Below are 25,920 nucleotides of genomic sequence, written 5' to 3'. Positions count from 1 at the left end.
AAGCAAAGTAAAAGCGATTGTCAAGGTCTATAAAAACTGTTTGGTGGTATCGAGAAGTGTTTTGTGCTTTTTCTCCTTGGGGGTTAACTTAACTAAAGTTAACTTCTGGTAGCTTTTCAAATTGCGTCGTAATGAAGCCAGGGAGACTGCCCGTGTCAGCGCTGATGCCCTGTCCCCAGGGGCAGCTGTGGAACCAGCCACCGTCACCTCTGCTGTCCTGGGCGGCCAGCAGCCTTAGCCCCTTGGAGCAGATGATGCTGATGAAGTCCCAGCTGGAATCTTTAATGTGATTGCTGGTTGTTGCCATTTATAGTATGTTAAGTATGAATTTTTGGAAGATATGAGTTTGGCCTTCTGAGGAAATAAGTGCTTTTGTTTTCTGTCTCATGTGTGTATTCATGACCACTGCGCTCTGGAGAACCGTGTCTCCCACCGATTCTTTCTGTAGTAAAATAGAAACTGACGGTGTCAAGATGGGAAAAAGTTATGGAATATGGAAGAAATTTAATGTTGCTTTGGCACAGCACTGTCTGGAAAAATATTTGAGTCTCCACAATAGCTTTCTCCTGCAGTTTCTCTCTGTTCTGAATTAAATGGTTCTATATCAAGTTTTTTTTCCTGAGGTTGATTAATGAAAAATAAGTCTGTTGTTACAGTAACTTGCTGGTAGGTTAGAACAGCCTGTTTTAATCATGTGTTTAAAGTTTATTTCTTACGCAGCTTTCTTCAGAGTTGATGTGTGACTGTGCACAAGAAGTATTAAGCTCATGTTTGGTTTATAAATTAGTTAGGAAAAACCCATGCAGAAGTAAGGGTATCAAGAACTACTTGACTTGAAAGCCTCTGATTTGCCTTGGTAACATGGAAATATTTTGAACTTTGTTTTTTTAGACTAAAGAGCTATAAGCAACTTTGAAAACCATGTTAATGATTCCAGCTGAAAGAAGTGAGGAAATAAATGCAAACTCTCTCTCTTTTTCTTTCCCCTCCTTTTTTTTCCCCTTTTCCCAGCAAAATCGAGTAGGAAACTTACTTTCCTATATTTAGCAAACGATGTCATCCAGAACAGTAAGAGGAAAGGTCCTGAATTTACTAGGGAATTCGAATCTGTTCTTGTGGATGCTTTTTCTCATGTTGCCAGGTATGTTGCTGTGTTAAGTATTTCTTCAACTTTTCTCTCTAGAGACTTGCATTCTTGTTATACAAAGTTGAATTCAATTGGATTTTGTTGTTCTTTTGTTGGTGTTTTTTAAGTCTCAGGGATGCTTGTACCCTTTCTCTAGTAGAGATTGGATTCTGACTACTTTGTGGCTAGGAACTGTTTAGTGTTAATATTTCTCTTCGGGGAAACTTGTTTGTATGTGAATCAGCCCCTCATAGCTTTACACATTTGATCTCTGCATGCAACTCCTATGTACTTTATTTTATTTGTTACTAAAAGATCTTGCGGATCTGTTTGTAGGTAGTGAAATTGAATAGCTGCATGTGTTGTTATATAGGTTATTATGTGGCTTTAATAAAGCCATATAACGAATGGCTCTTCCCCATTGTCAGAAGACTTTAAAAGAGCTGGTATTTTGTGTCACTGGATTCTTGTCAGAGCATGGTTTCTTTTTTGCATTGCTTGTTTTAACGGTTATCTGATCATTAGTCTCCTTGCTAGAGGAAGAAAGAATTTTATACATAAAAGGGAAGTAGTGATGCAGCTATTATCCTATCAAAAATGGACTATCATTTAGTTAAGTTTTTCTCTAAATAGCATAATTCCTGTTATCTCAACTAAGCAGCTTTAATGTTCTGTGTGTTTAGTGGTATGCTGTTCTGGATGGCTGTCTAACTTTCAGTGCGCTGTATGAGTACATTTAAGTGCCTAATGATCCAAACAACCTGCTTTTTAATTGGGATGTTATTGACTGAAACAACTGTTTAAAGTTAATACTCTGAATTGTAAATATGTCAACTTTGGGGATATTTTATAATTCTTCTTGCAAATTCTGAATGGTAGCAAGTTTCTTCCTTCAAAACTTTTCCTGCTTTGACTTTGGGGTGGGAATGTGGGGCACTTTCAGGCAATCTTTGGTCCCAATAAAAGGGGAAAATTTGCCACAAATGTGTTTTGCACAGTTTGTCTTGGACAATGAGATTTTCTCTAAATGTGCAAATATTGCAATGAATGCAGCTGCTAGTTTGGAAGATGCTCTCTTAAAACATACGGAATATTTTACCACTGAACTCTAATTATGTTCTAATCCTTGAACAGAGAAGCAGATGAGGGCTGCAAAAAGCCCTTGGAACGATTGCTTAACATCTGGCAAGAAAGGAGTGTTTACGGCAGTGAGTTCATACAGCAACTGAAACTTTCTATGGAAGACTCCAATAGCCCCCAAACTAAAGGTAAATGTGTATTGCTTTTGTTGCGTGCTTTACTTTGTTTTTTAAATTGGTATATGTTTCACAGAAAGTGCTGTGAGGACTTGAGCTCTGGGCTCCTGTAGTTGGGTTGTTGCCAGAGCTGGTGCTGGAGATTCTTCAGGATTGCCTTGAGAGAAGTACGATTTTTGTTAAACTCGCAGTTCCGGTTTGAAAGCGTGTTGCCTTGTGACTTGTTGCTGGCAGTAAGCTAAACTTAAGGTAATTTCTGCTTCTGCTCACGCAGACAGAATACTCCAGGGCTGCCTTTTGATGTGAAGACAAATCAGTAGGGTGCAGGGAACTGTTGCATTCACCTTGAGAGTTAAAATGGTCCCACTCTACATCTCTGAGAGTGGTCAGCTGGGCTATTATAATGGCTTATTCAATATTGTTAGTGCTTTCATTCTTGTATTAATTTTTTTATTTTGCATAGTTACTATATTTTATTATGATTTTTAATAATTGATGGTTGGAATATATGCCCAGAAGCTTGTCTGGTCTCTTTTTTTCTTATTCCAGATGATGTCATTTGGGGAAAACAGTAACTTTGCATCATTTAACATTGTTAGAACATCACAGTTATAACCTTATTATTGCATGAGACAGATGTTGAGAAACTGAGCATAAGCTTCTTGCGTTTACTGTGCTTTTATACTGCTTTGGCGATACTGCCTATTCTTCTATAGCATCTGAAAATACTGGTAGTACTGTAATGAAAAGAGGGGAGCAGGAGGATGTCTAACCTATGGAAGATGAGGGTCATTAAAAATCCAGAGTGTTCCAGTCAGGGGAATATTTGTCCACTTTGCAGCTGAAGGAAGTGTCGGTGTCTTCAAATCAGCTAAAATCACATTGCTGCTTTGACCAAATGTTGCTCTGTTCCCCACAAAGGTGCGCTACTTTGTGAGAGAGTTGGCTTAGTCATTAGTAGAGTGCTCTTATGTCATTCTGAAGTGGTGAAAACAAGCAAGATATGTCTACTGGAGTTGTTAATTAATACAGAAGTAATATGCAGACATGAGCATTAATATGAGACACGCATGTGAAGACATAATGTCTATGGCTGTAGCTTTGTGTTTTTTCACATGCTTCTTCAGGCAAAATTACTGGATGGGTGCTTTAGCAGCTTACAATAGAGACCTTCCAATTTACCGTAATTTAAGTATGACATTCAGAAGATACTGTCATTTTTCCTCAAATGCTGGGAGACCAACTGACCTGACTGCAGGGGTTGTCTCTTCTGTATCAGGACAGAGGGAGTCTCTGCTCTGAGTGATGGAAGAGGGGAAGGGTGGAAGGTGTACGGCCTCTACATGAAATAGCTTGTGTTGGGGTTTTTCTATAAGACACCTGTTTGTCACGAAAGGACAGAATTTACATGCCTGAATCCCTGCTGAGCTGATTAACTGTGGATTTGAAACTGTTAGTTTAAGGTACCTAGAAAAGTGTTTTACAAGTGTTTAACTTTTAATCTACACAATGATACTGTGTGTCCAGAAACACAGCAGTGATTTCCTGGGGAATTGGCAACCAATTGTTTCTTGGTGTGGTCCTTCCTGTGACTGGTGGTATCAATCAGCCCTGCTCTGTTATCTTCTCAACTTGAAAATGTTTACAAAATCAATGCCTTTCTAAGTGTAATAGACCTTTGTCTGCGGGGAAACAGAATGAAGAAATACAAACATTTCAAGAACTGTTGTGTGCACATCTTTACTTGGTGAGAAACTTATTTTTTGTCTGGGTAATTGGAGATATTAATGAAGTATCTTTTATTTGAGAGAACAGTTCAGGACTTCTCACGAGTGTGAATATTGCTGCCTTCTTGTCAATTCATTGTAAAAAAAGAAATCGAGATTTTTAAACTTGGAGAAAAAGAAATTTGAAAAACTCAGACTTCTGAGTTTTTCTCCTTGTTTTGACTGGCTTGTTTTCAAATTAGCTTCTTAATGGTAAGAGCTAGTTTCACATGGGATTTTTATGGATTTCTAAGGTAAATTGGTGTTTGTCCAGTTTCTGGTGGGCAACTATCTATGTTGCAGAAGGCTTTGTTGTAGTTATTCTATTCTGTTTTCAAACAGGTGAACATAAGCAAAATGGACAATAAAGTATCATATTTTACAGGTACAAAATTTATCATAAATGTGGAAAACCGTAGTACACTGCTCCTCCAAAACCATTCTGACTTCCTGGTTTTGTGTACACCCAAGGTAGACACAGCTGAGAAATAGGTAATATGAGTATCTGTAGATTGGTGCAAGGCTGCGATGTTAAAACAAAATTTTGAAGCTCCTGAAGAGTATCTGATGCTGTGAATAATGACTATTCTTTTCTTCAGACTAAAGTATGGTAACAAGTCTATGCAGGTAGTTCTCTATGGCTTTTTCATATTGCAGTGTCTTAAATTCCTGGGCTGATTGGTGCTGCTTTCTGAGCAGGATGGCTCTGCTTGTCTTACAGAGCACCACTTACACTTAGAGTTGTGAAACTTGCCAAAATAAAGCAGAGTCCTGTATCAGCGAGGAAAGACATCTTTAAAGCTTATTGGTGCATGTTTCAATGGTGCAGCTTATTTCTTGTTTCATTAGTAGCAAGGCCTTGGGTAAATCTATAGCAAGTCTGTTGGTGGCACATGCCAAGTTCCCACCATGGAACGGAGTTCATTGCACAAATAATGAAGCTTTTCCTTCAGAGAGGCACAGGGGAAAGAGCACTATCCCTTTCTAAGCAGTATATTCCCTGGTTTTGACTTTCTCAGTGGTGCAGCTTACTATCGTATTCTAGTCTTTTGGGTTCCTTAAGGAAATATGATATACATGGAAATGAGCTTTTGAATATTGTTATCTTATAGTTTTAACTCTAAATGTATTCATTAAGCTTGCGTTTGCTTTCTGATTAATCTCGCTTAGAATGTTTCTTTTTACATGCAATAGGGAAGAGAAGGACCACCCATTTATCTTAAAGCCTGGGAAAACTAGGTCTGTAGAAGTTTGATGTAAAATCCTTTAGGTAATATAACCTATATAGCTGACACATTTTCTTTTCATTGTCTTTGTAATAAGCAGTTGAAGGAAGTCCTTGAATGTGCTCTGATGTAGGAGTGTCACACGATAAGACAGAACTGTACTGCTACCCATATGCACTGGTTGTGATTATTGCCAGTTCTGGCACAGGAAGTCAGTCTCATATTAAAATATGGAGAAAAATGCCAAAGAGGAGAACAGGCAGGGATGTTTCCAAGAATAACTGAAATAAAAGCACCTGGGGACGGCACTAGGTATAATTTTGGAGCAGAACAGCTCCAGTTATGCTTGACCTAGGAGAGGATACCGACAAATGTATGTTGTAATGAAATTAATCATGAGTAATCTACCCCCAAAGAAACAAAGTGTTAGAACAGTTGGAGGGTACACTGGACCATTAGGTTTCTTTTATTTTGTTCTTCTGTGTCCTCCAGTGTTCTGTGATGGTCTTCTGTTTTCTTTAGGAAAGCTGTCTATTTGTTGTTGTATCCAATCACTTTCCAAAAGTGTCTTTCATTTAAGTTTACTTGGATCTTTCACAAGTTACTAAATCCCTGGTGCTTGGAACCTAAAGCCTACAGAAGTTTAGTTCTAGTTATAGTTTTGGGAGGCTTATTTTTTGTTAATGCTGAGTGAGGATGATAGCCCTACCAACACATAAAAACCCACCTAAATTCAGCTGGTCTACCTTTCAAGTAAACGGTTACCTATAGAATTTCAGAAGTAGAAACTCCGGTTTTACAGGTTTGCCTGTTATTCTACAACTACAGTATCTATTAAATGGCATTTCGTTGCATCTTTACCCATAGACAGAGGTTTCTGCTCATGCAGCTTGCCTCATAACTGTATGCCTAAGGTATACAGAAAAGGCACATGAGGTAGCTGTGCCAAGACTGATAAACCCTCATGTGAATTAAGGACTATTTGTTTGTTGTTGTTTGTTGGTTTTTTTTTTTAAACTGAACCCTTTGCGTAGCTACCTCCAGTGAAAGGCATTATGTACATGGGGAGTTCCTTACCATGTGGTGTGGCTGCTTTTTGAATGAGGAGATGAAAGTAACCAAGTCCTCATGAGAGTCATTAATAATTTTATATTGCCTTGAGATTTAAAAAAAAAAAAAGTGCCAAGAAAACACTGATTTTAACAGAGCAAAGTTTTAAACACCTAGTTATCCTTTTGGATGTGTGTATACAGATTCCACAGCTGGATTCTCTTTACTGTGCACATGAGCCTGGAGTCAAATCAAATAAGCTTGCTTACCTCTAAAACCAGTGGTCAAGAGATGAGAACAAAAAGGTGAACGCCCAAGATGGGTAAATCTCCCGTGTTGCCAGCTTACAGGAAAAACTCATACTTTGTCACTAAGGTCTTTGGAAGCTTCCTTAAGCCACTGGAGATGGTTTGAAGACTGAAAAGTTGGTGCAGAAATACCTTTACAAGTGTCCCTGGACAGTGCAACAGCAAAGTAACGACAACCTGGAGTTTCACTGTAAAGCTGTTACAACAGCAATTGACTGTCATTTTGGACAAATGAAGTGCTTTGCTCTTCGCAGGCTTTTAGGGAGTAGTTCAATTTCTGAACTGTGAAGACGACACCAACAAAGCAGGAAAGCTGACTTCATCCCTAGTAGTGGCTTCTCTGTCATCTGTATATTGGTGTCAAGAATGGGCTCTTGATTTTCCTAGAAGAAGCTGTCCGTATTCTATAACGATATCTTGATTGTTTCAGGAGATGTGTGTTACATACCGTTGTTGAATTCTGATCTGTTTTAGACACTCTTAATGCTTTTTTTCCTCCCCTTTGTTGAATTTCACAGGCTTTTTCAGAAGTGTAGACTGCAATGGTTAAACTACTTCTAGCTAGCAGATACTGAAAGCTACCCAGGCAGGGTGTGTTATAATTTATGCCTTGCTTCCTGCACTTTCAGGGGTCCTATTCCACCATATGCTCTTGAGTTTGAAAATAAGTGTGGGGTTTGTTTTCTATTTTGATGAAAGGGAGATGGTGTTTCTAGGATTATTCAATGAGGTCTTCTGCTGCCCCGTTTACCAGTGCCAGGGGAAGAAGTGCAACAGTCCACACTTATGTCATGTTACTCGTGCTCAGAATGCTACAAAGCTGACTGCTTTGTGCTCCTTTCTCTACTGGCCACTTTGTCCCATCAGCTGCCATTCATATGCTCGGGGAGTGGCCTCTCTCCAGGTAGGCCAGCTAGCGACTGGTGCTTAGGACTACAGATGTTCATATCTTCTTCAAGATTTGAAGAAGATGTGAACCAGTCATTTGGTCTTGTTCAGTTGGAAAATTCAATGAATTCTGAATCCTTTATGTTAGAGTATTAAGCAAGCATAATATTGTGTCTTGTGGTAGAACAGTTGTAGCAATTTGAATCCCAGTTCTCATTTTTGTTTTCATTTGTGTGCGCGCTGTGGTCGTGCATTCTTCTATTGATTATCTTGTGTTTATCCCTTGTTGGTTAATTACTTTATGATAAGTACACACAAGTGATAAATATTGATGGCACATTGTATTGGGCAATGTAACTTTAAATGCTCTCTTTGGCCATTTTGTCATCTGCACAACTTCTGTTCAACTCAACTTGTGTCTTTTGCAGACCTCGATGGACAGCAGCTATTTTTTCTTGTTGATCTGGTATCTTGCTTGTCAGTCAGATTTTCAAGCACTCTTACATCAAGTGTATATATACAATACTTAGAAAGTACCTTTTTCTAGCCTAGATAGCTTTGCTCTAGCATGTAGCAAAAATTCATTTGGTTTAGGGTAACTATGTTTTCTGTGCTTCTTTGCCTTTGAGTAAATATGTTCTCTAAGAGATGCGTTCGCATCTACCTCATGAAGGTCATTCAGCTTTTTCTGCACAAGAGCAGAATGTACGGCATCTCTGACTTTCTCTCCATTAAAATAAAGTTTTTTCAGATGTATATCCCACCTGACAAGGCAGGCAAAATTCTGCATTTGAGGACAGACCTTTCAGTTTGCTTCCTCCTTAGAGTTGGGCAGACTGATTTCATTTTAAATCGAGTGATCTTGGCTTTTCCTTCTTTCCCTTGAGCTGCATGGTTATCTCAGTAAGACTTGGTCCACTGAAGAGATGTTCTTGAGACTCTGTCCAAAGCTTTCTTACAAATTACCCTGGCTCTTATTAATATTGGTGGCAAGTCTGAAGAATGATCTGTCGTCTTCTGAGGGTTCTGTAACTGGATCAAAGGCTGCATTAAGACTTCGGACCATTAAGTAAACTGTCTGTTCCCTTTCAAGCTAACGTATGTTATGCTAAGGTTCATTCAACCAACACTGTCTTCCTTTATGAAATCCTTATTTCTGAAGTGTTATAGGTTACCTGCTTGGAGATTGGTTCATGCTCTGCCCATCGCTGTTGTTCCTGTCACGTCTTAGAGGTTTAGTTTCACAGAGCTGTCCTGAAGTCTTTATCTTGATGGAAGATTGGAAGGTTGAATAACCGTCTGTTTAGTTGATTGTGGGACAACAACGAGCACATACTTGGTGCAAAAGATAACTTCTTCTCTCCATATATATCTTAGCATCCATGCTTCATTTCTACTGGTAGAAATCCTCACTTGCATATGTGGTACTAACCAGAGAATCTGAGCAGGGTTGAAACCTGCCGTTTATTGACAAATAGGACGTTTACTTGCCTTTCCTACTTTCAGTGTAGGAGGCACAAATATGTATACAATGCACACGGCTGATATGAAGACTGTATCCTTGGACTTGTATGTACAGAGATATAAGATATACATGTGGGAAAAATCAACTTTTATTGCTGTTTTGCATTTGAGTGTTTGGAATATGATGCCAACATTAGAGTTCAGCTGTGACCATCCTTCTCTTTAGAGACCCTAACTGTCAGAGCATCTGGTACAATTTTTTTTGAAGTAGAGATAGTTAGGGTGGGCAGATCTAACATCCAAATGAGTTGCTTATATGTGTCTTTAGTTGCAGAGGAGAAGAAGTCTTTAAAGCGGACTTTTCAACAAATACAAGAGGAGGAAGATGATGATTACCCTGGGAGCTACTCACCCCAAGACCCTAGTGCTGGGCCACTGCTGGTATGTAGGACGGGTTGCAAGTGGAAGTTTGGGAAGCCACCTCCTGTGTGGTACAGCCACAAGGTGGAGCTGCCAACAAGTAAAATGCTTTTAATGGCGAGATTCGGTTGAGGGTTGAGAAGTCCATGTGAAATGGAACAGATTCTCTTTTCATGTTGAAATACTGCCACTTCTGAGTGGTTTCAGGTAGCGGCAACCAAGGTCTGAGTAGTACTACCAGTAAAGAATTTTAAAGGACTGCTAGAAGAACAGACCATATTTTAAATTCTTTTTGAAATCAAGTGTGTAATCTCTCAAACCCGAAGTTGTAACACAGTTAAAACTTTTTTTTTTTTTAGGATATCTCTTTCCATGAGCTGTTAAAAAGCTCAACCTTTGATAGATTTGTATGGAGTTGGTTAGTAAAACCAGTTCTGAAGACTTTATTTTGAGGCTGACACATTAGTGGTATGAAAATAGTAGGAATAAAATAGAGGATTATCCTGACCACTTGAGGCTACAAAATGAACGTATGTTAAACCACCGTCTATTTGAAAAGGATAAAATAATATACCATCCATCTGGCACACTGTAAACATTGAAAAATAAAAATAAATAAGTTGCCAAAGAAATAAGTGAGATTTTTTTGTTGTTGCTTTTGCCTCCAGATGCCTTGCAGCTTATGGTTTCTCTTGATGATAAACATTGTGTTTGTTACTGTTGGAAATCATTAGCAGTTTGCAAAGAAGTAGTAAATACTAGGTAATGGACTACTTCTTTCAGATTAAAAAATATTTATTTAAAAACTTTCAGTGGTTTTATTAGTTTTCTAATTGAAACTAATTGAAATGTAGTTTAAACATCAGTGGTGGTATGTACAGGGCTAGTGTTCCTGCTCTTTCTTGTTTTGTTTTACTTTTTTGAGCAGGAAGGAAATATGGTATGTCGGGGAGGTCTTCTTAAGGCTGTCCTCATCCGCATCCTTTGTAAGCTAGAATACATTTTGAGTGTATTCATTTAAATAGACATATTTTTCCTCAATGCACTAAAGCCTGCTGAGAGATGAAGTCGAGGGGATACAGTGGAGTCCAGTTTAATTGCAGATTGCAGAGTGCTTCCAAAGAGCCAGTTGAATTAAGTGTGGCTAGCAGTAGCTTGGCAAAATCGGGACAGTATAAAGTTTGCTTTGACAGGGACAGCTTTCATTGTTATCAAATTTTATGGTAGGTAACCAGTTACAAAATTCTAAGTCTTACAATGATGGAAATTTGACAGTTTTGTTTGGACTGATACATGTTTGATTTGGAGTTTGTGGAGGGTTTTTTGTTGTTTGGGGGTTTTTTTTGTATGTCAGAATGCACCTCTGGAATAGAACAAAGGTGCACATACAGTCCTGCTAGTCTAAGAGAAAGTGTCAGGGATGCTTAGCTAAAAGATAGAGTTCCAGCTCGATGCAACACAAAGGGCTGATGGCTGTTTCTCAAAATAGTGTGGTCATGTACTTTTCAGCTTTGTCTTAAATGATCAGTTCTCTTAATTGGAATGAGAAGTTTTCCACTGCAGTCTTGAAAGAGGTGATCCTACTGTAATTATGCCTAAGCCCCTAAACACTAAAATATATTGTAAACTTAGTGAATACTCCTGGTGTTAGGAAACAACAGTTTAAAAATTACTTGAAGAAAATATTTAAAAGTGGTTGCTTTCAAAGGTGGCAGTGACCTCGGATGCAGTGGCCACATCCCCAGGAAATGGCATGAAAGTTACCTGCTTTTAATGTTGGCTAACTTGTCTTATAGACCGAGGATTTGATCAAAGCCCTACAAGACCTGGAAAATGCAGCATCAGGAGATGCAACAGTGCGGCAAAAAATTGCCTCCCTGCCTCAGGAAGTTCAAGATGTTTCATTACTGGAGAAAATTACAGGTATGAGACTGGAAGATGAATGAACGTGTGTCCAAAGAGTAACTTAGAAATCAAAGGGGTGTTTCCTTTAAATAATCACAATGTATGGTGGAGTGAATTCCTGCTTTTGTGTCCTTGTTTTGTAGCTCTTGGGTAGTTAGTAGATAGCAATACTGTGAAGTAAATTGAAGACAAAACTTACCTAGCTTCTTACTTTTTCTTGGCTTGGACAAAGGCTTTTGTACTTGGAGAGCATCAACAGCTTTTTGCAAGAATGTAAAGTAAATAGGGCCAGAGTTCTCAAACGGATGTGTTTGTGAACACCTTGACTGTTAGATATTTTTGAGTATTATCAAACTGTGCTGAGTACACACATACTCCTTGATTGCTACGGAAAAGGAAACTCGTTACCCCCATTAGTCTGTCAGTCTTTGTTTAAACAGACTTTTGCAATTGTATTTGAAAAGTAATCTTAATAGAAGCATTTAAAGGTTGAACTGATTTGACTCTTGTTAAGTAATTTTAATTTAGAACCCATTATGAACTGATGCTTACTCAGTCTTTTATAATATACTCTTACAGTGTCGAACTGTGAAGACTAACGTGCAATTCATATGCTTGCTTGTATTGATACATTAGGAGTTACTCAGAGAAAAGAGGAATTTAGAAGTGCGCACCATGTTGAAATGTGAAAACCACCTGATTTGCTTGACTGAATTCTGAAAGCATAGCCTAAAGTTTTAGTTTAATTAACCTGTTTATAGAGGCTAACTTCATAGATTTATTTCCCCCCCAGTCATTGACATCTCTGCAGGGATAAAATGCAGTCAATCATGTCAGTGTCCAAAAAACACCATTCCTGGGTTGTTAGTCTTGCCTATTTCCTTTACATCCCCTGTGATAAGAACTCTTATTTTTCTGTCAAGCCAGAAGTCTGTTTATGAATGAGATGTTATTGTGCATGTGGCTGATGAATTGTAGCCCTTCTGTCAAAGATAGGTTTTAAACTTTGTCCTCTAAATTACCCAACACTTTTGCATGTAGACAAAGAGGCAGCTGAACGTCTTTCGAAGACCGTGGACGAAGCATGCCTGTTACTAGCAGAGTACAATGGCCGGCTGGCAGCAGAGCTGGAGGACCGGCGCCAGCTGGCACGCATGCTCATCGAGTACACCCAGAATCAAAAGGATGTATTGACAGAGAAGGAGAAGAAGCTAGAAGTGAGTACTGATTACACCAGTGCCGGCAAACCGATTGTCTCACCAAACGCTCTCACTTGACTCCCAATCTGTGTGTTTTTCTCAAGGGAGATGATTCTAGGTGTTATCTTTACATTTGGAGTAAAACAGGGGTAAGACAGCAGTGTAAAAAGTCAGGAAATCTGTTCTGATGTTCAGTCTAGTATGTTTTAATACATGTGGGTGTGAAAAGCCCAGAACTCAATGCTTTTTAAAGAAAAATAGGCTCACCTAACAAAGTTTCTTCAGACTTACTCTATTTTTTAATGAAATCCCCATTTCCAAACAGTCAACCTCCCTTTGCCATTAGCTGGGGTTTTTTTATCGGTTGTGTTTTTGTTACTCTCTTCCTTATGGTTGGATGCTCCTCACCTGCCTTCCCAGCCCCTACTTGATCAGGAGATGCAGTTTAAACAAGATCTTCCTGGTATCCATCCTCTTACAGCCACTCATACCTACAGCTTCTGTGCTGCAGTATAAATTGGGCTGATACGGAAAGACGATGACTTGCGTTTCCTGCCATAGCTCCCTTGAACAAGGAAGGCAGGACACTGTAAAATGAGACTACACTGACTGGACCTGAGCACCAGCTGCACGTCCTAGAGCGAGTGCAGGGGCTGCAGCAGCCAGCCATTTATCTGAAATGTTCTTTCTCAGTGGAAGTTCTTTCAGCACCACATCTTGGGACTAGTGTGGAAGTTTAATTAATGACTGTGGTTGTATGTCACTCTGCCATCTGTGAAACTGCCCCTTGGCGGCACATTAAGGGCTTCCTCTACACTGTCGGCTGTTGGTTATTATGAACAGCTGTGGCTGGGTGGGACGTGAGTTGCTGTAGAGGACAAAATCTTCTGGAAGGAGACTGTGCTGTAGCCGTTGCGGGCTCTGTTTACTGCCATGACAAAGCTAATCCTCTGACAGCTAGGCAGCATTGTTCCGAGGTAAATTTCATTTTGAATGTTTTCTTTGTCATGTGTGTTTATACTAGAGTTTCTCAATGTCTTGTGACTCTGAACATGTTGCTTTTCCAGAGGCACATTTTTTCCAGATCAGCCAGATAAGTGCTGATGCTGCATTTGGAATTAGAGTGGATAGTTAATAATTCTGTTAGCTTGTTTAGCTTGAATTTCTTCAAGCATAACATCTGTCTTACGACTGAGTCATTAAAAGGCACTTTCAGACATGGATATGAGAGATGCCATAAAACCAAATCCTGTTTAGCACCTAATTTATTTGCTAAATACTAGTGGAAGTCTTGGGTCAGGGTTTGTTTTTGTTTTTTCCCTTGCTGAAAGAAGGACACCTGTCTAGTAGAAACATGTATGTGTGTATGTATACATAAAAATATAGAAAAGATACATATGGCTGTTTACTTTTTTAAAAAAGGCAGGAAATAGGTATCAAAATGCTGCACAGCAATACTTTAAAAAGCCCAGAACAATCCATAAATTTGAGTCAGTTTGAGACTGTGAAATTAAGACATTCACAATGACAACATTAAATTAAAGTTTCTAATACACTATCTGAAATGTAACAATTACGTTGTTTTTTTTTCTTTTGGAAAATATCCTTTTGGTAAGGAATGTTACTTGAAAGTTGTAACTCTGGCAGAGGCAGAAATGTAATCCTGAATATTAAGTGGTTCACTGGCTGAGCTACTTTGTTGATAGGCGTAATCCTGTGGATGGCAAACAGGACAGGCTGCTTGCCTGCTGTTAAGTGTAAACACATTCTTTAATACATTGGAAACTAAAGAATGATCTGATTAACTATCTGTTTAGGCTAGCCTCTTTGTCATTCTGCCAAAACAAGGGGGCCTTAACTGCTGTAGAACTCTAAAATGAGTTGCAGGAAATGCCACTCTTTAATACTTACTCGACATGAAGGCACAAATCATATTCATATCAAATCTCAAATCTTAGCTGCGGGATATTGCCTGATTAAAGCATTCCATTGTTCTTGAGTTGTAGAGGGTTAATAAATAGCGGAAGATGTTGGTTACAGATATGGCAGGCCATATCTGCTCATCAGTTTTGTTTGAGTCTTTGATGTTGTCACAGTAATGTTATTGATAAGCCCAGATTTTACTTTGTAGTGCTAATAAGCATTTTAGTAGAAGGATCTGAAATTCTTGTAGCGATTAAGAATGTATTAAAAACAAAAACATTTACTCAAGCAAAGACTGAAACAAGAAAATAACAAACCAATTTAATTTTACATATCTTTGTGTTGTATGCTTTGCTCTCTCAAGGTATCTTTTCCAGAATCTTTGGTACTGTTGACTGTAAGGTTGGTTTTTCGTTGTTTTTTGGTTTTTTTCCCTCCTCTTGTGAAGTAAGGTTCCTGACTCTCAGGTGAGATGGCATTTTTAGATAGAAGGTGGATTATTTGCTTCACTATCCTAATCGAGACAAGGCTGCGGTTGGGGAAAGGGGTTTCAGGTGGTAATATGACTCAGGGCTTTATTTTAAGATACGGAAATGTTTAATTTGGAAATCACTCTGGATATTTCTTGTATTTTATTTACTCACAAAGCAAATTCTGTCACTATGATAGCAATGAAAGTACATCGTTTGAGAAACAGCTTTTGCAGTCTAAAGAGCTACAGTTGCTTACTAATCCTATTAATATTATCCCTCATGAAACAGCAAATTCTCAAAACATATACGTAATCTCAGTGTATTTATGTCTAGTGGGCTAATGCTCAAAGTACTTTGCAATGTTAAAACCCTGTGACACAGGGCTCTTATCAATTGCAGAAAAGCTGTTTAATTAAGGGACAATATGCTGAGAAAGGTGGTCTTGGACAATGAATTACACTTCGGCATTGATACAGACTGGCATGAGTAAGGATTGAAGCAGTGTAGTGCTAAGAAGCACTGGTAATTTGCCCGGAGAAAGCTGGCACAGAGCCTGAAGATCATAACATACGGACAAACTCTGCTTTTAGGGTAGCAATTGAAAAAATGGAAAGTGTAATAATTAGGATTACTTTATTGGGGGAGAGACATTTTGATAATTTGATTGTAGTCTAAAAGTGCTTAGGAGAAAAAGGTAGAATTCTTTTAATTCTGGCAATCAGCCACAGAGCAAAATCAGCTGGACCAAAGCTGGTGTATAGGCATACATTTTTAAGAGTAGATATTCCTTAGGTTAACTTACTGAAAGGTATGGTGGATTCTGTTGTTCAACACCTGAACACTGAATTTCTTTTTAAAATGGTGCTTAATCTCAGTCAGAAGCTGTGAGCTTGATACTGCAGCTGCTGTATAATCTTCTATGGCCTGGACTGGATCAGAGGTCAGCCTAGACTTTCATAAGAGTAGGTGTCAGGAAATAAAATCCATTTTCAGACAGGCATAGAAACAAGAACTAGTGTTTCTATAAGAATGACATAAGGTGTCCTCGTATCTCACATGAATATTTAACTTCCAGTGGAAGTCCTCTGATTTGTGTGTTTTTTGTTTTTTTTGGTGGGTTTTTTTTTTTTTTTGGCCATTGCTGCCCCAGTTACAATTGCAGAGTACAATTGGCTGGGGAGGGGTTTTGTCCTTCAGCACCTGAGTCTCCCCTGTTCAAGGGGAATGATTGTCTTTTGAAGTCAGTGTACTCTTCCTGAATGCGTGGCAGGCAAGTAGAAAAAATCCAAGGAATCAGTTTGTGTAAAACTGAAATGTAGAGAGGAGATATCCGGGAGAACATTTCCATGTTGGTGTGCCAGGTGACTGTAAAATGGAATCAACTAAATAGATGGGACTAGAAGAACTAGAAGTGAAAGTAGCACCAGAAAATGGCAAATCATGTGGAAGCTTTATGGGTGTCTGAAATAACTACTGACAATAGAAGATTTGGAGTAAGTGGAGGAATGGTTATTTTAATCTAATGGGGAGAAGAGGCAAAAATAAATAGAGGAGAATGTGCATTCAGAATTTTTGCTTTGAGTTGCAGTGATGCTGAGTTCATCCCCATGCCCTCCAAGTATCTTCTGTTCCTGCATTTGTAAAAGGTGGTGTGAGGAACATACTATAGTATATGCAGTATGTATATACAGTACAGTCTGTATGTGGGGGTATGTGTGTATACATACAAATATGTGTGTGTGTATGTGTGCATATGTGTATAAATATAAAGAACATACTCTATTTGAGTTTAGGGGAAATTTTCTGATTGTTGACTGCACCTGAAAAATTGTGACTGAGAATCCTGCTGAGAGCTGTAGGGGGTTTTAGATGTTGGTGGTTTTTAATATTCATGGCTTCAAGGCACCTTTAATAAGGTGTGAAAGCTGTGGCCGTATGAATTTGCAAACACTCTTTGATAATGCATCTCTGAAGAATGAAGTACAATCTCACTTGAGGTTTTCTGGACTGCCCGGCACTACACATTTTCTTGAAATACGATTTAGTTCAGCGGGTTAATATGCAATTTATTGCTGTGTTGCTTCCACTGCTTAGGTTTTGTTGCATGTCACTGTTGGTGTGCCTTTGTGGCTGCTGCTTTCCTCACAGACAAGAATTCTTGGGTTGTGGTATATTCATTTCAGTGATTTAGGCAGGGAACCAGAGATGGGGTTTTAGTTTTTCAGCCAGGAAACAGAAATGTTCATATTTTACATGCATGTGAGTAGCAGGAGATAGCTGTGGGCACCAGGCAGCGCAGGGAGGTCTCCTGCTCTCCGCCCTGGGCAGGGCAAGAAGATCCTGAACAGCAGCACCCGGGCAAAGAGTGTCATGCTCAGGTCTATGAAATTGAACTGCTGATTAACGTGGCAAGAAGTGACTAACGGTACATCAGTATTTCCAGCTGTGAGCCAGTCGTGCCATTGGGTGTGGGACAAGAACGAAGGCTGTGTCATAGCGATATAATAAACTAACACTGCGGTGAATCTGGTTCTCTTGTACGGTATATGGCTCGAGGCAACAGCTGCGTTTCTTTGTACAATGCAAAGATATAATTTCTTCACTTTGTAGGTACTTGTAGGCATTCATAATTACAGTAGTACTGCAAATGAAAGCATATAAAAAGTAAAACAAAAAAAAAATCCAGTATTAATATATAATGTTTTTATGCATTTTACTGAAGTGAACCAGTATGTAACTACACTTGCTTAGCAATCAAAAGCATTAGGATGCTTGAAGAGAGGTTAATAAGTACCTGTTTGCGTGTGCCCTAAATGTTGAATTTTTGTCGTGACCATGATATTGCGCCCTCCCAATGTTTATCGTGGGAAGGATATGTTGCAAATGAAGCCAGTTTTCATGGCTGTTGTACAGTGGCAGCCTGGGCCAATTCTGAGAGAGCTTTTAAATGTCGCAAAGGCCAGTAGATGGGGAGGAGGCATGCCCAGAGCTGGGGAAGCGCTCTGCTAAGGCCTCTGTTGCCCACTCTTCTATTGGACAACTTAAAGCTGTCCTCAGCAAAGAGGAGAGCGGGGAGGCAAGTTATGGTTTCAGAGCATGTAATTGTGCCAAGAGCAGAAATACCATCTCTGGTGAAGCGTAATGAATGATGCCGCAAAAGAAAGAAGCCTTGTCAAATTTAAAAGAGCAAGACTGAACAAATTTAAGGTATGAAAATGAACTGTAGCCCTGTAAGGAAATATATCCTTCAAGCTCTGCTTTCTGGACTACATATTTCAGATGTGTTGTATAAAAAATCCCAGGTTTGTTGGTTTAGTGCTGCTGCAAAATAAGGAAAACTGGCTTCACCACTAGCATTTGTTTTCCCTTTACTTTTGAGGTGGGTTCTGCTGCACCAATCGTGAAATGGAAGACGTTTCCCTCTGTTATCTGACTTCTCGCAGGGGCAAACTGACTGTGTGGCTGTTAAGAACCCCTCAGGGCATTTGCCGTGCTGACTGCGCTGCTGCTTTTGCATTCTGCCAGGTACTGGAGAATGTTCTGTCCCCTTGGCACTAAAACACTCACTCCTGCAGCCAGGATGCCAGGACACAGACGATGTGCTGTGCAGCTGCAGGCATTTCCACACTCTGCAGGTTTGTGGCCGCTTTGCCAAGAGGCCATTTCAGGGGAGCGCTGGGCTTGTGCTGGCTAGCCTGGCAGGGCAGCCTTGCTGCCAGGCTTGGGCAGCTGCCCAACTGCCCAGAGCAGATGCAGGCCTTTTTCAAGGTGGCGTGTGTGTCCTAGTCCAGCACGTGTCCAGACAAATTGTTTCAGGGGACTTTGGGTTCTGGATCAGGCCTTAAATGTGTCTAATCTCTTACTTATGCTCAGTTGAATTTGCATGGAAATAAGCAACTTCATGGATAATTCATGTTTTCTTTCTGGTTCTTTTCTCTCTTGAGTTTTGTGTGTGTGTCTGTATGTTCATAAGCTGCCTTCTTTTAACCAAGACTACTTTTATTTCTAGGACTGTAGGTTTCTTTACGATGCAGATTCATGTCTGTTTTGCAGACAGACTCTTTAAAATTTGCTTTCTACCAGGTTATAACTGATGTGGAGAAAGCTATTCCCCACCTCTGCCAATTGAACTGTTAGTAATTCTGCTTGGCACACTGACCGATGCTTTACACCGTCACGTGGGGAAGACTGATTTATGCTTACACAGTATGAAATATAGGATAGAATACGGTGTTAAAACTGGGCTCATTCAAACGTGACACTTGAGAGAATGTGGAAGGAGGTGGGTTTGAAGGCAGGAGAAAAGTGTTGGTGCACTTGGTACACTTTACATTGGCGAAAGGGAATTTTGAACTGCTTTGAATTCCTCCTCCTGGCAGGAGGTGGAATGACCAGATACGTAGCATGCAAACTGGGCATCTTCTCTATGGAGTTGTTCTTGAGCATGAAACTGAAATCAAACAGTAGGCATTTTTAAAAGTTATCTAACAAATTATCTATGTTAAAAAAAAATGATTGTTGGGTTGTCCTCTAGTTGTATATATACTGGAAATACTGATTAATAATAATCCATGCTTTCTTAGATAATAAAGAACAACCGGGGGGGGGGAACCCCCAAACCGACAAAGAAAAAGAACCCTTACTGCTGTAATTTTGATGTGCTGTGTCTAAATGTTCTGTCAGGGTGCAAGACAAGGGCTTACATGTGCTGTTCGCATACTCCGCAGGAACTTGACTCTCGGTGCTTTCGTACGCTTGCAGGAACTTGACTCTCATTGCTTTAGAAAGCTTTTAATTTTTGGTAATTTTCTCCCAAAACCCTTCATACTGGTCATTTTTTATAAATACGCTGCCATTGTGACACTCTGGTATGTTTTAAAAGTACTTTACATAGGTTAAGTGGCAAGCAGCAAATGCTAAGGAAGACCTAATCAACCTGCTGTATTAGTGTTGTATATGTAATGTTTTTAGGTAGAGATTTTACATGACCATATAAACATACTACTGTCAAACCTCTCATGTCACTACGTACTCTTTTCACATTTCTGTCAAGCCTCTGGTGTGTTTTTTCCCTGACTTCTGTGACCTTTTGCTTTCATACATCTGGCTCAAGGTACAGCATATCAAAACTGAGACTGACTAGCTGCTCTTCCTGTTCACTTTCTAAATTCTCATTAATGCTTAACTAGATGTTTTTCAGTAGATGCAATTGCTGTGATGACTTACAGCATGTTGCTGTTTGACCCAGCACAGGAATGGAAGTGTCCAGTGCAAATTCAAAGCTAAAATCCAATGAAGTCTGTGCTGTGTAATTTGACAAGGTGAACCAAGCCATGCAGCAGTCCTCAGAATGAATTTCCTGTCATGTCGATTACAGTCGGTTTTATAATGTTCAAGCAAGGCTTCTTTTGAATGAAACACTTCTGTCAGATTTGTTCAGTGGTGTTTAATTCTGATTTGGTATTTGTTTCAAGGACTAAATATCTAATTTACTTCACCACTGTGGGTGTCGTATACCGCATACTGAAAGGGAACGTTGATTAGCAAAAGCATTCATGTGGCACAGCGCCAGTTTTTTTCTGTATCATCCTGAAACTCCTGCTTACAGCAAAGATCTCATTATTTTGTCTAAAAAAAGTAAATAGCATGCAAGTACTATTAATCTTAATGAAAGCCTACTATGCAGCGAGGCAATTAGCTAGACACATGGAGTACAAACTAAGACCTCAGAAAGCAGCGGTTTCTTTTAGGTGCACTTTTTCCTTTTTTCTTTTTTTTCTTTTCAGTTTTATAGAATGGAGGGACTCACGCATAAATCTGCAAGATGCAGTTTCAAAGCATGTCATGGGCTACACGAAAAACACAGTTCCCCATAAAAACCTGCTTCCAGAGTTCTACATTGCAGAATATGGTCACAGCTTGGTTCATGGAAAAAGAAAAGCCCCTGAGCCTGGAAGGGGGTTATGTGTCTCTGCTCATGCCTATTCCTGAGTGGAGCTGGGGTGCATTCCTGAATAGTACAAATGGCAAATACAAATAAACATGCCTTGTACTTTATATGAAGTATTATGTCTCCCTTGTAGGTGCTTCTTCCATGTTGTAGCAGGACTTCAGAAATTCTTTGCTTCTAGGAGCAGCTGCCCAGAAGTGACAGGCTGCCTGCAAGCTCTGTCTTTGCTATCCCGTCTGTAGATCATTGCCTTGCTGTTCTCGGTGTGGCGTGCCTGCCAGGTGCTTCAGTGCAGTCGGTCCCTGACCCAGCTTCGGCATCTAGTCTCTCAAGTTCTTTACGGCTCTGCCACGAATCGGCATGTTTCAGTACCAGAGCAGATGGAAAGTGTTAAGCGTGCAGGAGACAGTTCTGTAACGTAGAATGTGTTGTGTATCAAATCTGTCCAGCAAGTATTCATCTCTTCTAGGAAATCTTGGTTCCTGGATGACTCCTGTTCTAAGGGAACATCATTTACATTCCTGAATTCTGCCCCCCCGCCCCCGCCAGCCTCATAGGATTTAGGCCTAACTGCTTTAATAAAAACTTTGAGAACAGGTTGCTGCTATTCATGTGTAGAGGAAGCACTCCTCAGTCTGTACGATTGCCCTGTACATTTGCCGTAGCATCTGTATGGTTTGCATACATCTTAGTGGTTTTTCATTTGTCAGCGTGTCAAGCAAGGCAGTGGAAAGATTCTCACTCCCCTAAATAGTTCTGTCAGGAAAGGAATATTGTTTGGATGTAATACAATTGTAATAGTCATATAAATCATCTTCAGCTAAAAAACCTCATTGTCGTAGTCCTAATTGTCCACTAGAAGTAGTGTATCCTGGCCCCCTTGTCAGTCCTGCCCTGAAAGCGGCAGGATGTTAGTCTTCCTGTGGAGGTAGACCTGGCGTTGTACCTGTTTTTACAGAATTCTTGTGCATGGATCTTGGAAATTCATGCAGTATTTGAGGTATTTTCTTGGCTTATGCTTGGAATTTGCACCTTCTATTCATTTATCAGACTTGGAGGACTTGCCAGTCTGCCTTGCCCTTCTTGATTTCTTTCCTATCTTTAGTAAGAATTATGACAGAAAAAAAAAAAATCTGCCGATATTCACTCTTGACAGAGTTTGGCATTCTTCAGAAAGCGCTGCCCTTTCTTTCCTGGCTTGATATCCATCCTTCCCTGTCCTCAATTATGGTGTGGGATTTTTTTTTTTTTTTTTTAAGACAGTCTTCTGGGGGCAGCAAAAAGCAGTCCCTGAAGCCAGCCTCTTCCACCTTCTATCTGTGAGCATTTGGAATATAATAATACAGTAAATATTTTTGCTGTCTATATCCCATATGTGCAGGAGCTGGTGTTTTGCTGTCTCCCTGTCTCATGTTATTCATGACGTGCCAGCTTTGAGCAGAGCATGCTGTTTACCATCCCTTTCTTTCTCCAGTGTTGGCTTCCACGTTCTGTTGGAGAAATACCCTGTGTTGGAATGCAGTACTTCCATAGTTTTCCTCTCTATCTGCTTCTGTTCTGTATTCATGCTTAAAAATCTGAGGTGTTTTCCTGGTTTTGTTCTCTGTCTTCATAATGTGACTTTCTTGACTCGTTTCCCTATTTAAGTATTTCCCAAAAGGGTATAACTAGGGATGTGAGGTGCCTTCTTATTTTGATCCTGATTCTTTGTCTTCCATTAAAACAAAACAAATCCTCACAATCCTAAATTAATGGGTGCACCTTTTCCTGAGGTTGTTTTTGTTGTTGTTCTCCTCTAGGCTTGAGAGCAGTACACTTTAGTTTATGAAGCTGGTAGAGCTTTGTTTGAACTTGATTATTTCAGTATATATCCGATGTACATTAGCAGAGGTGTTTGGTTATGATGGTATGTTCAGTCACTGAGCCTCATAAAAGGATTTACGTTTGAAATAGGCTGTTAAAGGACATTCTTATTTGGTGCTGGCAAGAGATTTATGGAATATATATATATATATAGCCATTCCAGGCGTAGGGATGTTCTGAGCTGTTGCAGTTGACTGCTGCTCTCATTATTCTAATTCAAAGTAATGAAACCCAGAGAGTGTAAACTCATTGCTTGTAACCCCACAGGAACTGCTCTGCTTTGATATTTAGAGAAGGTGAAGAGAATTTCCATCACTGAGAAGGTTAGAAAGATTGGATTAAAGTTGTAAACTCTTCAGAAATATGTTTTGATTAAATATGTGCCTGGTTTTATTTGATCTTCAAAGATAAACTTCTGTTCTCTAGTAAACTGTTCTCTTTGCCAAGTAATTAAGAAGTGAAAAGTAAGTTAGTATTACAACTGACTGTATGGAAGCTTATTCTGTGTACTGTTTTTCTTAAGCTCATTGTTTCCTGCATTCTGGAGATGCCATGAAAGACATGCCATGCGTAGTTGAGTAAAGACTGGTGCATTCCAAAAGAAATTATGTGATACTGTAGTGGGGTTTTTTTATTGCTTAAATAGCTGTCTTCTGTGACTATCACACAAATCTTTAGAATCATAAAATGCTAAAAATTATATAAACACCAATCTTTAATTGAGCATCTCTATTAGATAACTTGGATATATGCTGGTCTGCTCTTAAATGGCCTCTAAACATAATTTAACAAGGTATGGTTCTTTCATTTTCATGGTCCAAACTTTTCCTCTGTCTTTTCATTATGAAATACTAGTCACTATTATCTGGTGTTTCTTAGATTGTGGAGATTTCTGAAGATGGGTAGATATTTCTCACAGAACTTTTAATACTCAATCCAGACCTTATTTCTGGAAGAATTACTTGCAAGTTTCCTCTTCAGGGATTTTTAACTTGACTTGTTTTCTCCCTTTGTAATAAAATTCTGAAAATTTTAGCGTCTGTGTTTTGCTTGGTTTCATCCAGTGTGGATGTGTCTTTCTCTGGTTTACATTTAGTGATCACACGCGTATTTCTGTGTTGTTTGCTGACATGCCAGTCTAGTGCTACAGCTGCTGTGGCTGCTATCTTGAGTTGTCTGACAACTCACAGACCTTTTCACAACCAAAACTTGCTTTTGATTTAATGACTTGGAAGGGAAAATTGGATTATGTAAATTTCAAAATTGATCAAGCTTGAAAAAAATGAGCATTTTAGCAGCATAGTAGTACTGATACCTCTGGCGTACCCCAGCCTGCTGCCTCTGTCAGTGTTCCTCCTCCAGCAGTGGGTGGAAGTTGGTGACCTGGGGAAGAATACAAGAATAGAGCAACTATGTAATGACACTTTTCAAATACTCTACCAGGCCCCCGCAGGTGCAGGTTTGGGGGCACTTTGCATAGCTTCTGTTAAAAGTAATACAGGGCAGGATTAGTGGTTTTGGGATGCCAAAGCTTGTGGACTTTCTGTTGATACCAGGCCATGAATTTGGGTACAGACGACAGGTTCTGCAGTCAAGCCAGCAGTTGCTCCGAGAACCAGTGCCTTGCCACCTTCTCCCAGAATCCTCGCCTGGAAAATACTCCTGGCTTAACTAAAAGCACTGTTAATTAACCTGGGCTTAATCTTTTCCCTCAGGAATATAAACAGAAGCTTGCTCGGGTAACCCAGGTCCGCAAGGAGCTGAAATCCCACATCCAGAGCCTTCCAGATCTGTCACTGCTGCCCAATGTCACAGGAGGTCTGGCACCTCTGCCGTCTGCTGGTGACCTGTTTTCAACAGACTAGAACAAATGGTGTCCCCCAGTTTCCATTATTACCAGCAGAAGTAAGAAGACTCTGGTGTTGACTGGAAATCCAGTCTTCCAAGATCTACAGTAGGAAGGAACTTGCAGACCCTGCTTTCAACCTCTTGGCTGCTCATGCTCACCCTCTCTCTGTGTACACTGGCTCACGCTGAGGGGAGGAAAAAGAGCGCATTTTTGTGAGCTCTAAAGGGAGTGGGGATAGTCCACATAGGCAAACTTTTCTCATATTTTTCCATACTCCTTAGTTGCTGTTTGCTCTTAGCACTTGTTACCCCCACAAAAGTCTTGAGAATCATGTACATACATAACCTGGGAAGTTTTCAAAGAAATGTTGACCATCTAACATTTTTCTCTGTAAAAGTATCATATTGTTTCTGAATAAGTCTTGTCTGTTTTAGTTGGGTTTCTGAACCTCATCTCTGAGAGCAGTAGAGTGGCTAGTGGGCTTCGTAGGGATGTGCGTGCAGGTCCTGTACCATGTAAGCGTAAGAAGGTGGCATCTACTGAGCAATGGTACAGAGAAGCATTTTTCTTAAATCTACAGTTCCTCACTCTGTTGTGGGACTGACATGAAGATAGTTCCTATTTGGCATGTACATAACTTGAAACTCGCCACAGGCAATAAAAATAAGCAGCTTTTCTTTGTGAATTAGAGTTTCAAAATTTACACTCTGCTGAGCAATGCAGAACTGGGTATTACCTAAACGAGAGTGGAAGTAAATTTTGTTCTAGCTACCTTAGGTTTATACCACATTTTTCCTCTTCATTATACAAAATGAGATGGTCACAGAAGCTTTGCTTTCATGAACTGAGAGGTTGGAACGGTGTATTGCAACTGGTGATATCCCAGTGACAGGCACTGTCTGATCTACTCTGAGGATGGTTACATTGGAAATACTATTCTATAAATTCTCTCTGTAACTTTAGTGAAGTTATTTGATTAACAGCAGTTAAATGTGGTATAAATATTTATTTATATAGAAAATAGACCCATATATATGCACATGTACCATGTCCATGCATGTAGATATTAGAAGCATGAACTTAATTTTGTGTCACAGATTATTGTGAGTTGATTTTTATAATTGGGAAAAGTTAAAAAAAAAAAAAAGGGGGGGGGGGGGGGCAAATTTAAAATACTCTTAATTCCATGATGTTGCTAGCTAATGTTTTAGCTGCCACAGATGTAGTTACATTTCAGTTTGTGTGTTAGGTCTA

The 25,920-nt window shown here is 39.6% G+C and overlaps 1 protein-coding gene across 1 annotated transcript; it reads left to right on the top strand.

Annotated features, from left to right (window-relative positions):
* Positions 1 to 284: 284 nt before the first annotated feature.
* RPRD1B (regulation of nuclear pre-mRNA domain containing 1B) lies at positions 285 to 25,265 on the top strand. The gene is given in 7 exon segments (XM_010283337.1): positions 285 to 312; positions 1,012 to 1,141; positions 2,261 to 2,394; positions 9,413 to 9,525; positions 11,301 to 11,427; positions 12,451 to 12,626; positions 24,533 to 25,265. Coding segments are annotated over 7 exon segments (858 nt in total). The 3' UTR covers positions 24,683 to 25,265.
* The last annotated feature ends 655 nt before the right edge of the window (positions 25,266 to 25,920 follow it).

Source organism: Phaethon lepturus, unplaced genomic scaffold (genome assembly GCF_000687285.1).
Source record: "Phaethon lepturus isolate BGI_N335 unplaced genomic scaffold, ASM68728v1 scaffold21583, whole genome shotgun sequence".
Lineage (NCBI taxonomy): Eukaryota > Metazoa > Chordata > Aves > Phaethontiformes > Phaethontidae > Phaethon > Phaethon lepturus.
This window is presented reverse-complemented; position numbering and strand designations above follow the sequence as displayed.